Below are 17,776 nucleotides of genomic sequence, written 5' to 3'. Positions count from 1 at the left end.
CTTATGCATATTGTTTTTTTTCAGTTGGACTTAGTCAGTAGTGGTGCTCTGGCTACCACTGCTATGCCCACTTGTGACTGGTGGTGACGGTGCTGCAGAGGGGCTGGCTGACAGGGTAGTTCAAAAAGCCCCAACAGAAAATGGCCTTAAAGCCATGTGTCATTTGCTTATGAAGTTATGTTTGATGAGAAGGAGAGTAGTAGCTATCAGCTCTATGAAAACATCATACTGGTCAACTGATAGTGATGCTGGTCTCGGGGGAGGCCTCGACATTTTCATTAATAAGTTACTAGTGGCCGGTTGGAGTGCAAGCATGCAAAGTCGCCATAGAAAAACGAGGCTCTGAACGGAAAAGCCAGAATTTCCAGACCATCATAAATGTGAAAGCGGCATGAAATCAATACTAACTTCTGAAATGCTCAACACGTTTCTTCTAATCATTTCAACTATCTTTTATAAAATCAGTAGAGAGAATACTCTAATTTCTTCCATGACTATTAAGTCATTGTTATTGGCTTGCGTGAATGAATGCAAATGCACATTTGCACAATTGGTGTTTAGAAAATTTCCTGATTGAAAATGAAAGTTTCCTCATTCTCCATTCATCAAAGACAATTTTACCATTGCTAAGAGAGATTAGGTGATCAACAAAAAAAATTTTTTTTTTACCAAGCAAAAATCTCAGATCAGTTTGTGAGTTTTTTTTTTTTTTTTTTAAGTCCTGAGCACCATTAAAGGTGAGTTAAGGCTCTGGTGGGAATCTAAAGAGCATCAGCAAATCTGAGCACTGCTCAGCTTTTGAATTGCTTTTCTTCTTCTCAGTTCTTTTAAATGGTTTTCTATGGCAGGAACATTTTTCTTAATTAGTCACAGCTAATTAGTGTTCTGGCATAGACAAGTAATCAGAAATGTCAGAGCTGCAAGGCTACATCTCCCTAATCCTTTGATAATAATTTAGCCTCCTGGGAGGGCCCCAAGCTGCGGTAAGTAGTGACTGACAATAAGGCAAAATTAGGTGGGCAGCAGACCATTAGGATAGAAAAATAAAAAGCACTACCCAACCCTGCTGAGCACCATCAGGCAACTAACTGCACTGCCAGATGAGGTGCCTGTTTAAGCCTGTGTTGTTAATTAGCTGATTCTACCAGACCTGCCACATATGTCCAGGTGCCTCATGCAAAGATGTGTATTTCTGGGAATGTGCCAAATGACAGTTGTGTTCCATGATCACATTTCAAGAATATAAGTAAGAAGTCCACATATTTCTTGACGATTCTTTTGAATTATCAAAGAAAAAAGATCAACAAGCTACAATACATTTTCTTGTTGAGTTTCTTTTAGGCAATTAGGCACGCTTATCTCAAGTTTCTCAGGTTTTAATTCATCAACAGCTTAGATTCAAATGAGGGCCTCTGGCCGCCCTGAGCCTCGTCTAGACTTGCCAAAGCTATTTTGGCACACACCAGACATCTAAAGTAGATCCTTTTATAAATTCTTACACTTACAAATAATAACTTAACATTAAAATAAGGATTATTAACTTAAATGCAGCAGACGGCTGTAATTTGAGAGCAGAGGTTTAAAAGAGAAACAAACTTTGAGGGGAAAAAATAGCTAAAAAGCAAGCTCTGTATGGGATTTACTGAGGCAAAAGAAAATATACAGAACAAGTTTGACTATGACTGTCTTAAAAGAAGTTAAACAACTTCAATGTGAGTCTAAATACTGTAGGTAAAACAAAACAGGAATATATGCAATTAAAAAAAAAAACACCACCTGGTAAACAATGTGCTAAAGCAGCTAAATACTGTTAAAACACGTGAAGTGAATGAAATGCTGCTCCTGTAACAGATGTCAAATATAGTGAAACTTTTTATCTACCTTTAGTACACAATGAGGAACCAGGGTGCACAACATAACAATGTTTAAAAATAAATTATCTCAAATAGGCTCGAGTACATCATTAAACTTACATCATTCTATTCTATTGATGGAAAAAGAAAATGATTATGAGTGATATTAAAATAAAATTTTTAGTGTTGATAGAAAAATCATGGTTGGACATAATGGGCCCACAGTTAATGTTTTATATAAAGATAAAACCAAAAAGAAAATACTCCATAATGGGAATATATACTAATTTATGTAGTCTATATGACTTTCCAGTTATTTGAGAGTGAAAGATCATTGAAAAGAGGAAAACTGCTATTTTAAAATCAACATTCACATATAAAATAATAGATTTATAATATCACAGAATTTTATGAAATGCAAGCGGGCAAAGAAGTCTTCAGCCTTAATAGGTTCCAGTCTGAATTCTAATAAAGAGGCTGACTGTATACACAAAGAAATTCACCCAAAGAATATGACTGAAAATGTAGATGGTCAGCTCTAGATACATACCACTAAGGGTATTATGAAAGGAAAGTTTTATCTAGCGGCCCTTATTAGCCATGCTCTGTCGATTTCAACTATTCTTGGAAATCAACATGACAATAAACTGAATCTTTAAAGAACTTAAGAATAGTAGTGTTGATCTTACTGAGGATGAATAAATTCTCAAATCAAAAAAAATCGAGGCATTGGTGTGAAACTCTAAACTCAAAAACTCTGAGCATTTTCACTCTTTCTTATTTGGGATTCCAGGGACAAAAAAAGAGCACGGAAGTGCAAAATTAGTTTTCTTTTGAGGAGCACATGTACCTGAAGTAGTTCTAGGTTTTGTTTTTCTTTTTATCTTATGTCTTAACGTGGCTACTGAACTCATTTATATAGTTTAGGTCAATTTTACTTAAAATGTTTAGAGTTTCTTTATTGAAAAGAATTCTTTTCAAGGAAAGTCCTGAGAAATTAATGCTTTATAAAATACCATTTGGACAAATGGAACTGATTAACTATCATTTAAAGAATTAGTTTTAATTTTACAAGACATCGCAACAATATTTTTTAAAAAATGTCATTGAGATGAAACTCCTCAACAATTAAATATTTAATCAGTTTATAACACAAGAGAATGTTTAATCTGCATGATTTACCAATTAAATACTGCACCCTGATGTGCCTTCAGCAATGTGAGAGCTAAAATGAAATAGTTTCAAAGAGACGCAAGGTGGGCAATGCTCAATAAATGTACAAAGGTTTGGAGTGGTAGGTCTGCTCTCTATCCCAGACAATCTGACGCACTTTAGTCAACCCCTAACTGCCTCAGTACTGTAAGATTCTTGGACATTAGGAAATGACTGTAGAGGGTGCTCTTGTGGTAATTACTCTAGATGTCAATTTTGACTTCTGAAACATGACCATTTTCCAGCCCAGAGATCCGAAGCTCTCGAGGGCTGTTACCAGCATCTCTCCTGACACATGGGTACCTCTGGCTGGCACTGTGTGTCCTGAAACCTGAGAGTGTGGGAAGAAACATCAGAGTGGGCATTAAAAATGAGATTTAAGAATTAGAAAATCATTGTCATAGTTTTATATTGGGATTAGACAAGTTGTAGATGGTTTTGATTTGATAAAACTTAAAAAAATCTTATCAATGATGTTTCGTATGTAAGAAAAAGGACATTGGGGTAAGAGATTGTCTACAAAGCAGAAAAACCTTTTGGTGAACCCATGATCTCTCCATTTACAGAACTTCCTTTAAGATTTCTCTTACCCAGATAAGTCACATTTAAAAAAAAAATTGAAATAGTAAATTTAACATGTAGATTTTAAACTTAGCATGTATACCAATGACCAGTAGAGAGGCAGAGACAGTCTGTGTTGAAAATATTCTAGACTCAGAGAAAGCATGAATACAGAATATATGAGTTCCAAATATTTTTCTAAATTTAGGGTTCGGAACTCAGGTGGTAGAGACATAGAACATCGTATGGCATAGATATTTTTGTATAGAGAATCTCTTTTCTATCTTCTTATCCATTGCACTTGGGTAGTGTACCCTGCTTTCCCCTGACCATCATACACACGCAAAAACTTAAGAATTTCTATTCTGGGGTGCAAGACTCATAGTGCAACCAATGCAGTAATTTTTGTCAATATCACTAAAATTAAAACTTATTTGAGTTGGTTTAAAGTCTGAAAGGGATTTCAGGAACCATCTGGAACTTTTTCGGTTTACGTGTACCAACTGTACTGAGTCTTTAACAGGTGACATAACTTCTTAACCCACTCAGACAGTTAATGGCAGAGCTATGGCTGGAACTCAGGTTTTTGGATTCCTGGTCCAGCCCTCTTTCCACAACACTGTTTTATCATTTCAAATTTTGTAAGTATGAAGTAAGGCAAAAATAGCATGGACTTTGAGACTAGAGAGACACAATTTCAAAGTCTGATTCAACACTTAAGTCACTTCTCTGAGTGGCAGATTCCTTAACCTGAAAATGAGGATAAAATGTGGAAAATTGGCATCGAGCTCAGAAGGTTAGAAATGATATAGGTAAAGCACCTACCACACTTGCTGGTACATGGAGGTGCTCGGAAATGGTAGTGGTGACAGCTAAGCCTATTATTACTTTCTTGATAATTTTGATAAATTTAACCGCTTATGGAGCGAAGTAGAATGTCTTGATATTTGTCCTATTATTAAGTTTTTTGATCTTCAAAGAATACTTTTAGTTTTAATATTTTGAGATTTTGTGTGTGTGTTTGTGTGTGTGCACGCGTGCATATTTCCCTTTACATCAGCAGTTAGGTGCCTTCATTTCCTTACATACTCAGATACTCAGAAAGTACTTTAACTAGAATAGCAAAAGTTTGTCATAACGCCTAATAAAACTGTTCTCTTCCATCTTTTATCTGTAACAGACTAAGGTTGCTAACAGTATTTATAGAGTCATTATTTTCAACTGTTTCCTGACACCTAACAATATTTTAAGCTCCAGCCAAGTGGATTTCCAATAATTATATAATGTCTCTCAGTAATGATCTGTTGCTGAAGATACACATTCTATTTTACCTTTCAACACATACTTGATAACCTCTCATTTACTAACTGTAATTGAGGCAAATTCAGCTTTGGCTAATTAGGGGCTCTTAGTATCTCCCTCAAACATGTTATTTTTGATGACATATCAATAGTATTAGAGTCTACTTTTTATTTTTAATTACACTAATACAAATGTGCAACTTAAAAATATTAGAGTGTTTAAGGACATTATAACTCTTTTACGAATAACAAGTCCTGTGCTGTACTGGGATATGCAAAATGACAAAAGCTTCATGACCAACACAGAATGGTTGCTTGTCAAGGGCTCTTTTTAGAACCAATCTTACAGCTATGTCAAATGTTTAGGCATCTAAAGGAAAGTATATATAACCAGGACAATTAAACTAGCACATTTTAATGTTGGCCTCCTTGTGTCCACTTTACTTAGCTCTGTTGTTATTGTTGCCACACAAAAAGTCTTCAGAAGTTAGGTGAATGAAGAGGAGTTGGAGTGGAAATATCTTTAGTTGGTGAATGAAGTTTGGTGAATGAAGAGGAGTTGGAAATATCTTTATGGAGAAAAAAGTTCTACCTCTGTTATGAACTGATGGCAAGCTTTGTAGTAAATAGGTCACCATGACAAAAAATCGAAGATGTTAAGAAAACACACATACCGCACCCCCTCCCCCAACTCACACACACATACACTAGCTACGATGGCCTATTTTCAAAATGACTACCTTTTTTTTCACCACAGAATATGTGCTTTAGCTATACTAAGAAGAAACACAATAGGAATGACATCAATTCAACTTTCCTTTTCTGTTCAACATTTTTGAAAACTACCACATAAGCAAAAAAAGTAAGAGAACTTGGAAGTGAAACATATGTTTGTAAATTCAAAGCAATAGCAAATGGAAGCAGAAGTTGCTAAAATGGTTTCAGTATTTTGTAAAAGAGCCAGCTGGATGGATGATAATTTTTCTACCCCTGCAGGGCATCAAAGCTTTTAGGAAATCATTCTTTTCACACATATTAACACTTAGCTTATTAAAACAGATGATACTTTTATTGTAAAACAGTTTTGGTAGAGGCCAGAAACATAAAGTATGAAAGATAAGACTCATTTTGACCACCCAATCTGACAAACAGTGAACACTGACATGACAGACCATGGCGGAGATGATGACGTAGCAAGACCTTCTGTAACTGCCACAGCTGAAGTGTCACCATGGAGCCCGTGAATTGCTGTTATGAAAACATTTGTGGTAACTTGCATAATTAAATAGAACTGCCAGAAAAGCATTTCTAAAATGCAGAGATGTACATAAATACAGTTCAAAGCAAATATCACATTTCAGAATCAGCATTGTGGTGAATTAAGCAAAGTTATGCGACAAGCCAAGTACCATTTCCTTTAAATTGGCTGTTAGTAATTACAAATGAATGACAACATTGTTATTGAAATGGACTGCTCTCTTAGTCTCCTTTACAGATACTCAAGAAAGGACACTAGATGATCATGGTGTCTAGAATCACAATCCCCCATTTCTAGGAGCTGCTATGCCTAAATGAAGACCTTCATACTGATAAAGCTGCGGTGTTATAACTGAGAACATACATCAGCACTGTAAATCAAAGTAAAAATGTTCAACAACAGTAGAGTGGCAGATAGATATTTAGCTTTCTGCACCCTATTCCTTTGTTTAACTAAAGAATATTTTACGGACTTAAAAAAACTTTTATGGTTTGGGGACGAATCCATTACAATCTGATTCTGTTTGTGGAACACGGCAAAGGCAAGTGAAATGATGCTACATACACAATGGTAAACTGATTAGCATCTTGCTTGTTAAAATTAACCTTACAAGGTTTTTGAAACTCTCATTCTAACAGTGACAGTTCTCATGTGCAAAAAGAAGCCAATTAAGGCTTCTGTCAGTAGTCAAAGCAATAAAATTATCAACTATAATAGCTACAGAGAAGAAAAAGGATCAAAAAAGGAGAGATGGCTTTGCAAACATGCCATCAAAATGCAACTTTCCCCTTCACAGCGTCTATAATGCCAGCATACCTTGCAAAGGTAGTTACTTACATCAAACAGCTTTTCTATATACATTTCTTCGTTGACCTTTTCTCGAAGAATATCCTGGTTTTGCCGAACAAACATAATATAGGTGTCTGCCAGATCCATTCCTGGTTTCTGTTGTGAGGGAAAAGCATGGGGAATAAGATATCAGGTATCGATTGAGAAGATATGATTTAATCACCACCCTGGAAAATCATTCGCTATATCATTTCAAAAATTGCACTAGAAAAATATGCTCGAGATCAAGTCAACGATGAGCACCTTCAGTAAATTCCATAATTAAAGTAAATAAAAGTTTATCACTGATGTCTATAACTCAAGGTCTCAGTGATCCATCATTATTAAAATGATTAGAAATATGTGGTTGCAAACTAGAAAATATCTTTCTTTCTAAATGGCTATCTTGAAGGGTCAATATGCCAAGCAGTATAAATGAATGAATTTTTCATAAAAGTTCCACCTGCAATAATCATTTCCTAATTGCAAATATAATTTTCTTTCCATCAACCGCTGGCTGGTTTATCCATATATATTAAAAACAAAAATGTTAGCTTTCCTTGGGTTTCTTCCTCAATGACTGTGGGTGCTCAAGAAATACAAATTAAAATTTCTTATTACCCTGAATAAAGCATTATTAGGAAAGTACCGGGCAGAAGACATTTAATGTATTACAAAGTGAAACTTAAACCAAAAGTTTGTGAGTTATCCACTGCTTCTATTCTTTCACATTTATTGGCAGCATCTCAAGGATTTATTTTATTTTAGAAATGCAATATAAGTATTAATGAACTAGTCTCTGCTGAAGAGCCAAAGTGTGGATTCATAACTTTCCAAACTTATCCAACATTTGGTGCCTTCCAATATTAGAGGAGATAAGGCAGTTAATATAATTCCTCCTTGCTATAGAGTCTAAAATCAATACTAGAAAGGACAAAAACCTGAATGGCTCCTGAAAAGTTTTCCTTCTAAACTTATCTTTAGTTCTTTCTTGAGTTTCATATAGCTGAACTACTTAATGAAAATGCATATTTGTGTTATCTACACCTGTGGTTGAGTTATAATCTATATTTATTTGATTAGAATATGGCATGAAAAATAACAACATTATAGAACTGATGCCCAGATAAATCAGTTCGTCTTGCATCAGTTCATACCCACAGATGCCCTTATAACTCTATCGAAAGACTCACTTTGCAAAAGTAAATATTGCAAGGAAAATAGGTGAAAGAGGATATGGATCATTTAACAGTTAAATTATTAAATGATCCATATCCTTGGAAAAACAACTCAAGATTTACATCTGAGTGATGCTAGGATGCTGGTAGTGTCTGTCTTCTCCTTAAATGAAAGAAAGTTCTTACACTTTTTTTTTTTTGGTGGGGGCGGGGGGATTCTATTTTATATATAATAATAAAATTTCCCATCTCTTAACCAGTGCACAGGCAATGAGCATAGCTCATTACTGAAAACTAATTTGATTTTTTTGGTAACAAAGTTATTTCTCAGTAATTAGAATCACAGCAAGTTTTTACTGTTCTTGTATTTAGCCTAAAGGTAAATATATACCACATAAATTCAAGGATCCTTTCAAACATAACCCATAACAAAATTAGTTATCAGTTATAATTTGAAACCACTATTAATATAAATAACTTCACTGGTCTTTCTTTCAAGAGCTTCTATTGACAATGTAGGTAATATATTCTAAACATAAATACAGACAACTTATTAAATTCATTCCTTCACTGTTTTCTGCATGATTCTCATAGCGAAGGTTTGAAAGCTTAAATAACTATGAGAGTAATCAAGAGAAACCTGGGTTGCTTTCTTTTGGGGGTGTTATACTTCAGTTTTTCCAGTGAAGAGGGTTTTGTACGAAGGTTTTGATTTGTACAAAGATTACTAACTACCCTTAATATGTGAGGACGACTAATCCATTAGTGTTTCTCTCCATGTCCTCAAACTTTGTCAAAACACTGAAAATGAGAAAATTCGGAAAGCATACTGCTGAAGAATGAAAATGACATATGAAAGATTTTCTATACATAATAATGAGTTAGGCCAGCATCTGACTTTCAGTCAGGTGCATGGAAACAAAACGCTATGATATATATAATACCGAGGCAGTTGGGTGCAGCCCAGCTAACCTGGGAGTTCAAGAATAGGCAAATGAGAGGCTTGCCTTCACCACTTCCTCCATCCCAACCCCATTTTTATTTGTCTTTCAAAGGAAGAGCATGCTTAGAAATTTAATCTAGTCGATCACTTAACCCATCAGATCCACTGGAAACTAAGTTATGGCCAGGAAGACTGGAGAATAATGACTTTAAACGCTTGCCATAGACTCTGAGGTAATTTTTGATTGTCTCCTTGATCATTTTCAAGATAACATTAGAAATCATGAAACACTGTCCAGGAAGAGTTTATCTTCTACCATCTAAAACTAACAAACACTTTACAGATTAAGCCTTAAAAAAACCAAATGCCGTTGCCTTTGGCAGTGCCAAGGAATATAATACTGAAATCCGTAAGCTGAGATAGTTCCACGACTTTCCAAAGAAATAAAAATCTCTGGTTGAGGGTGTGAGGCAAAGCTCATTTAAAAGTTTGTGTCAACAAATTAACTGTTTCTATCTTTTTCTTCTTCCGTTTAGAAATTACATTTTATCTCCTTTTGGCAAATTAAGATCCACTTGCCTGGAAAACAAAACCTAGAATTCTTACATTGCTCATTAGCATTAGTCTTCCTTTATCTTTGAGCTGTTTACCTATTCTTGAAACTTTGACATATGGGAATTTCACACCTAGTGAATATATTTTCATGTAGCTTGTGGCATGAGGCTATAATCATTAAAAGAATATACACAAGTAAGAGTAACTGCAACAGCTGGTGACATTTACCAATTAGAATTATAGTTCTTTAAAACACTTTATCCTTCCTTTGGTGTATGAAGGGTAATTATCTCTGATAAATTGCTGAAAAAGATGTAATTTTCCTTTTAAACAGTTTCTACTTACAGTACAAATGTGTTTAGATAGAAGACATTATCGCTGGTTCAGTGATCCTTTGTGCAAAGACACTTTTATGGCAGTAAAATTTACATACTTTAGAAGTCACTACATCTAATTCCATTATTATATGTTATCTTGTTAAGAAATGGAGTTAAAAAATAAAAAACTGAGCAAAATCTGTTAAGTTTTTGTTTTCTGGAGTGTAAATGAAAAGAATGCATTTCATTGCAACATAGAGACAGAATATTACTACAAATTCTGGTGCAAGCGAGTGCCCACCAGCCTTACCCACCACGCTTATCAAAGAAGAGACCTATTACACTTCAACAACGGTGGGTCTGAATGAGTTTGTACGAAGAATTTTGTATTCTAGAGAGCCATATTTAGAGATCTTTTCTGTATTGGTAATTAAATTACAGCTTTCCTAATGAATATGAGAAAATAACAATTAAAAACCACATAGCAAGCATGCTATGTATTAAATACCATTTAGAATAAATGCTTTTTCTAATACTCCCATTTAAACCACGGAGAGCCTCAGTTCACGAAGCACTAAATTCTCCATCTTGTTTATTAGGGTAGTAATTTCTAAATCAAAATAGAAGTTCCTGAGTTACTTCTGATTCAGTTCAGAAAAGAACAGAATTTGGCTAACGAAGCTATAATAAAAGGTCACAAAAATCTAAAAAATTCCTCCTTGAGCATAAAAAAATCAATAAATATCGAAGGAAATAAAGTATGGTAAGGTGAGTTCCTCTGACACTGGTTGCATAAGTAATAGAATACACCAGTGAGTGAATGAGTTTAAATAAGGGTGCAGACTCCAGCAAAATTTTTCAAGTGTTAATCACTAGTTAACCTAGTGAGATGAACATGCTGTTTAAAAAAAAAGAGAAAAAAAAATCTTTGTTAATTACATGCTGCAAATGCTCGTACTTCCTGCTGCTACACCTAATCCCACAGGTGCAAGTCTTCACTTTCCCCATTCATGTGTAGGTGGGTGCGATGCTGCAGTCATTTTTCACAGCAACAGATTAAGATACAGAAGAAGCCGCTTAACCTTCCACTGGAGGTTAACAATACACTATGCAAACACTGTCATATCTATTTAACAAGGAGACAAAATTTTAAATATACTATTCTAGTCTTAAAGATTAACTGGAAGCTACAGTATGATTGATTTAATTTAAAAGTGCACTTCTTATAACTTAAAAAAGCTTGCCTTGAAGGAAACAATCAAGAGTGGAACTGTGATATCCTGAATCTATGATAGTCTGCATGCTTCATAAACAAAATACCTGCATCTGATCACTATTAGCATTTGGGAAAAAAATGTATCTTGTAAGATTTAAAACAATAGCAGGTCTTCTCAATTTTAAATTGTAATAGAAATAATTTATATCTCAGCTTGGCATTTCAGATTCAGAAACAGTTTATAATTGATCATCAAGGAATAGAGGATATTAATTCTACAAACACATAACTTATCCCAGGTATTGCTAAAAATGATTTTTTTCCTTCGCTGTTTAATATATCTTTATTACTTTGGCATTTATGTAGTGCTTTCTGTACTTTTATATGTGAGTAAAAATGTTCTTAAAAGCTCAGCTTTTCAATAGCATTTGGAGCAGTTTAAATAACATATGTTCTCAAATACTTTAAAATACAGGTTTTGAGTATAGCTATAATGGTTATGTTGTAAAAAATATATATTTTTTATAAGTTTTCTACAAAGTTGAAAAATTCTATTGTATTCACAGAAAAGCAAAAGGAAATACAAAGAACCAAAGCCTTCAACTAGATTTATGCCAACTTAAATATTATATAAGCCCAGGAAAACAAATAATTCACAAAAAGGGGGAGAAAAAAATGCAAACAATAAAAAATTCACAAGGATATAAAATTTTCAAGATTATCTAATAGTAGTTTATCTATTTCTTAAACAACAAATGAAAAAATTCTCATCGTTCTCTAGAAAAATTCCAAACTGCTATTTCAAACAGCGAAACAACCAGAGTTACCTTTCTCTTTGTTAAATTTAGCAGTATTCAAAATTCTATTAATTAACACTATTATGTATTTTGTCTCTAAATTGAGAAGAACATTAAAGACACTGGCATGCAGATCCTTTTGAAAACACCTTTTAGACTTGCAGCATATAATGTTTTAAATGTATCTGTCCATTTCGTTCAGTCTCACATTTTTAAGGGAGAGTTCCATTATTCTAGAGTTCTTTCTTCTGTCTGCTCTCTGTGAGTATAACCAGTAAAAAGCAAATTCTTAGCATAATACTATCTATGAGAGTATCTGAAGTAACACTCTGCTATAATTAATGCTCCTATAAATTGGGTAGTCATATTGAATTCATTCTTAACATTCATATGAATGCTCCACACAATTTCTTCTAAGTAGTGACACAGTTTATGCATTTATTGATATCTAAGCATTAGTGTGTTCAAACATTTTTGTTGTATCACTGGGGGAAATCCTTCTAAAGAGGAGGTTTTAAATATTAAATATTAAAATTTTAAATATTAAAAGGAGTACTGAATGATGGTTTAAGATATTAGCCTGTAACACTTAAGGAAAAGAACCTTCAAACTGAAATTTGGAGGTTCAATTTTAATCTTATTATTCCTAGTTCTTTGGATACTATGACTATCTAGTATCTCTCTTGTTATTTCTGATCTATAACAAAGATCACTAAACACCTCAGAGTTTAAAGAAATGGCCGCCGATACAGGAGTACCAGACAAGAAATGTGCTAATGTGTGTATTACATACTAGCTTTATACCATTATTTTCATGAGTAATGATTATAATAATGATGAAGATATTAAACCTCCCAATTTATCTACTGTTGTTACAGTGTCAACTGCTCTGAAGACCTGAAGTGAAATTAAAATGCTGTGAGTATTATGCCATTTAGCTTTTAAAATCTAGATGAACTGGGATCGATCCACTCACTTCCCATTTGGAACCTTTCAGATTTTGGCTGCAGGGAGACCTGAGGATGCTAGAATGTCAGGGTCCAGAGGTCGTCTATGACTTTACCTTCTGTGGGAGAGATCATCTAGGAAGTATAATACACAGCTGCCCTGCTCCTGCAGTGGCGAGACTCTTAATCTGGTCCTGGGTGCATCACTCCCTCTCCACGTGAACCTGTCCCCAGGGGCAGGTGCTCCATTCCCTGTGTTCTGCCTGGCTCTCATTCTGACGTAAAATTAAAACACTGAGTATTCAAGTGGCCTTTTCTAAGTAATAAACAATATCAGAAGCAAGAAAGCAAAGGAAGGAAAAGCACCATTGTCAATGAACTGATCAACTGTACTTTTAAAAGTCACCACTAATATATGCAAGCTGCTTAATATTCTAAGATAAAAGGAAAATAAATGCGAAAAAATCTGATATTCACTCTTTGGAAGGAAAGTGATTTTTCTTTTGGAAAATGCTCATGTTCTGAAGCAGGGAGCAGGAGGCACCACTACTGGGAAGTGTCTGATATTTTTCTCATTATTAGACAGGAGTATAGGATTTTTGCAGGAAGACCACAGATTATTTATTAAAAGTAAATACTCAACATAATTTATCACTGTCGACACTGACCTCAGTCAACTAGTCGAGGAAGGATTTGTCGAGTTTTCCCATGATAAATCTATTCCTCCTGCCCTCCTTTTCATAGTGTACTCTCTAGAAGGAAGTCTTTATGTACAGCCTTCAGGGGTGGGGAATTACACTGCCTGCGTGGGAGTGAAGTATCTACATGAAGTATTTGGAATTCTTCTACATGGGAGATTTGCCTTTCTCTCCATTTATTTATTCAATCAATCATTTACTTATATCGATGTGGACTAATGAATATTTATTTTATACTTTGGGTTATAATTCAATACTACCTAATTTGTTTGGTTGCTCAAATCATTCTAGCTCAGGTCCTTGGGAGTTCTTTCAGTTGTCTCCCATGTCCCTTTAACACATCCCCTATCGCTGTCTTTTTAAAAACACTTTCTTAATTTCCATCACTATAAGATGCTCCAGGCTCATCATGTGTATGTCCTGCCCCAGTCCTAGTATCAACCTTTTCTCCAAGGAGGCCTGGTTCGTTTTACTGGAGATTAGAGATCAAGATCTGGGCACTAGGTATGCTTGCTGCTACTGGGGTATCATTGCTTTTAGGCTCTCTCAGCTAACAAAGCAGGGAAATATATGTGTAATTCTAACCCATGCATATTCATAGACCTAAAAATATTTCTAGATGTAACCAGCTCTATATTAAGCTAAAGACATACTGATGTGTTCAGCTCTCATCCAATACCACACGGATCATTCTAGCTTCCTCCTCTTGCTCATCTTCAACCTCTTACTCCAATAGTAAGAGACTTGGCTCCCACCAACCGCCATCCCTTTACTTAATTGTTCAGTTCCAGTATACACATATAGTGGTTTCTGAATTGTTAACCTGTGGGGAAACACTTTATCAACTAGAGTATAGTGCTTATGTACAGTTCCTTTTCCCTTTGTTTTTACAGACTCCACTTGTTGCCAAAGTTACTCAGCATTCTTTGCTCCATCTTGCTCAGGAAGGTTATTCCACATATTTACAATAAAGTTTATTTTATCACAGTCTCCTTTCCATCCTGGGATCCCACGCTATCCTGATTGATTTTTTAGAATCTGCATTACTCACATTTAATCTTTGTGCTGTAAAGCTGTTTTGACAAATGTATAGTGTCACGTATCTTCCATTACAGTATCACATGAAATAGTTTCACAGCTCCGAAAAGTTCCTTGGATTTTACCTATTCGACCCTCCCTAACCTTGAATTTATGGCAACCATGAATCTGTTTATAATCTTTACAATTTTACCTCTACTAGAATGTGATGTAAATGGAATCATACAGTATGTAGCCTTCTCTGGCTTCTTTCACTTAGCAATAGGCCTTTAAGATTCATCCATGTCTTCTCACAGCCTGATAGCTAATTTTTCTTTTCTTTTTGTTTTGCTGAATAGTAGTCCAATTGAAAGGATGTATCACCGCTTATTCATCCATTCACCTACTGAAGGACATTTTTGTTGCTTCCGATTTGGGGTGACTATTAATAAAGTTGCTATGAACATTGTGTGCAGGTTTTGGTGTGGATGTATGTTTTCAAGTTAGTTGGATAAATACGTAGGAGTGCAATTGGTAAGTTGCATAGTAAGAAACTGCCAGCTTTCCAAAGTGCCTTTTTACCAGCAATGAATGAGAGTCTGTTGTTCTGTGTCCTTGTTAACATTCTGCTATTGTCAGTTTTAAAAAAAATTTTAGCCATACCAATAGGTGTGGAGTGGTATCTCATTGTTTTAATTTGTATTTCCTTAATGACAAATGATGCTGAGCATCTTTTCATGTTTATTTCATACCCATACGTCTGTTGTAATGTCTGTTCCGATCTTCTGTCCCTTTTTTAATTGAGTTGCTTGCTTTCTTATTGTTGACTATTATGAGTTTTTTGTATATTCTAAGTGCAAGTCCTGTATCAAATATGTGTCTGTGGCCAGTCTTCTCATCCTCTTAACCATGCAGAACAGTCAACTATTAAGTCCAACTTATGATTTTTTTCTTTCATGGATGTTTTTGGTGTTGTATCTAAAAAGTCGTAACTGAATCCAAGGCCGTATAATTCTCTGATGTTTTCATCTAGAAGTTTTATAGTTTGTATTTTACAGGTAGTTTTTTGATCTGTTTTGAGTTAATTTTTGTAAAAGGTGAACTGGTGTTCTTTTTTCTCATAAGGTTTTCTTGAAAAGACTGCTTCGGAGAGGCATACTTGCTGGACTTTTAGCATAAAAAAGAGTAACAGTCAACAGCACCTTATAGCTTTCAAGTTAATATTTAGGGACATCAATAATACAGATGTAATGTCTGGATGCTAGGGAGAAACTTCTTCCTTAGGAATCTGCCATGGCCAGACCACATCTATAGTTTAGTATGCTATGCTGGGGTGGGGGAGGTGGACAATTTGATTTAACAGTGACATTGGTAAGCTGGAAATCATCTAGAGAGTGACTGCTGTCCGTGAAAGAGTCTGGGTACAATAGCTATAGCTGCTTTCATGATACGTCTATTTCTCTGTCTTTTTCATCCCAAGGCACTGATCGGCTTGTAGGCAAGAAATGTATATTTTCATCATGTATACCCAGGGCTTAGCATTTCATACATGTTAAATAAATATCTAATTAGTGAGTTTGGGAAGAAGTTGAGGATGTTTAATATAGAAAATAAGAATTCCTTAGACATTATATCCCTCTAAATAGCCACCATATCTCTTGGGAAGGGGAGGCATGATACTTATCATCAAATATTTGAAGGACTATCATGCAGAAGAGAGATTATAACCAAGGCAGAATTCATAGAGCTACAGAATTTCAACTCATTATACACAAGAAGAGGCTGCCTTACAGTGATCCTGCAATCATCAAAAAAATTTTAAAAACTGGAATGAATCTTTGTGACAAATATCAGGAGAGGGAGTTTCTGTGTTGGGAAGAAGCGTGAACAAATGACTTTCTGTATCTTTCAACTTTGAAGTCCTATGGGGTCTAATAGATCTAGTATAGAGTCAAATAATTTCATAAGCTTTGAGAACAGGAATAATTATGGTGTCCCATTCCATTTGTAATTTAAAATAAAACCAAAACTATGTTATAAAATATGTGTTAGGAATTCCAATGAAGTTCATGTGTTCCTATGATTACTTTTTTTTTAAGACAGTAAATATAAACTCCTCCCCTTAATTCTCCCTTTCTCTCTCTTGTAGGCTGCTGTTTTGCAGGACTCTATATATGTGATTATTTCTGCTTATTTGCCCAGTACTGATTTTCTGATTCTCAGTACATGACAAGGAGTATGCTAAGACTTCAGAATAATCTGTAAAATAAAAAAAGCCCAGAACAAAGAAGCCTTATGCAAAGGCTGGAAAGTCAATGGCCTTTTCATTTAAACTATCCATTTATAATAACTAAAACAGCAATAAATTTGGGGGTTATCTAGTTCATAGTTTAAAATGCAGTTATACATTTAAAAAAAAATTTTGGACATTGACAACTGATGTACAAAGTTTGCCAGCACTCAAACCCTAACATCCATAACGATGGTCCAGAGATGTGATGCTGCTCAATCAGTCTTAACAAAGATGAGATGACTTTCATTCCATCCAGTAATACCTTTTAAGGTTTTTTCGCATTGCGTTCTAATTCTTTGAACACTGATACATACACCAAGATACATGATTAAACAGAACATCTTAGGCCTTGATCACACTTGTGATAACAGGATTTAAGGCAAAAACTAATGTCATTATGATTACCATCTTAAAAACACTCCGCTAACTTGTTGAATTTATTTATCATGTGGATTTTTTCATTGTAGCTAAGTACGTTTCATAATTTCCTCCCATGGTATATTAATTTTTGAGCAAATTTACAGGTTACAAATTATCTCCCAAGAATTCTGTGAAAAACCAAATGTTAAAATAAGTGAACATTGATTTATAACACCTTTGTATTTAGAAAATTAGTTCTTTGATTTAACTTGTTCATCTTTATTGTTACCTTAACTCTTATAAGACAGCTGTTATAGCTTTCATATAAAGGGATGGGAGAGTGAACATTTTTCTATAAATAATGTGAGGCATTTCCTGCCTCATCCTAGCATGCTATAACTACACTCTGCAACAGAGCTGACATGTTCTCTTGCTGAACTGA

The 17,776-nt window shown here is 34.7% G+C and overlaps 1 protein-coding gene across 16 annotated transcripts in view; it reads right to left on the bottom strand.

Moving 5' to 3' along the window:
* CADPS2 (calcium dependent secretion activator 2) overlaps window positions 1–17,776 on the bottom strand; it is a 477,993-nt gene that overhangs the window by 15,083 nt on the left and 445,134 nt on the right. For 15 of the 16 annotated variants that reach the window (XM_039860896.1, XM_039860905.1, XM_039860897.1 and 12 more), the window contains one exon: window positions 7,023–7,130. In XM_039860896.1, coding sequence (XP_039716830.1) covers window positions 7,023–7,130 — 108 coding nt within the window. Of the gene's footprint in view, window positions 1–5,969; window positions 6,176–7,022; window positions 7,131–17,776 lie in introns of those variants that run through there. The other variant, XM_039860904.1, reaches the window with a different exon arrangement.

The sequence above is a fragment of the Pteropus medius genome, unplaced genomic scaffold (genome assembly GCF_902729225.1).
Source record: "Pteropus medius unplaced genomic scaffold, Ma_sr-lr_union100, whole genome shotgun sequence".
Taxonomy (NCBI): Eukaryota; Metazoa; Chordata; class Mammalia; order Chiroptera; family Pteropodidae; genus Pteropus; species Pteropus medius.
This window is presented reverse-complemented; position numbering and strand designations above follow the sequence as displayed.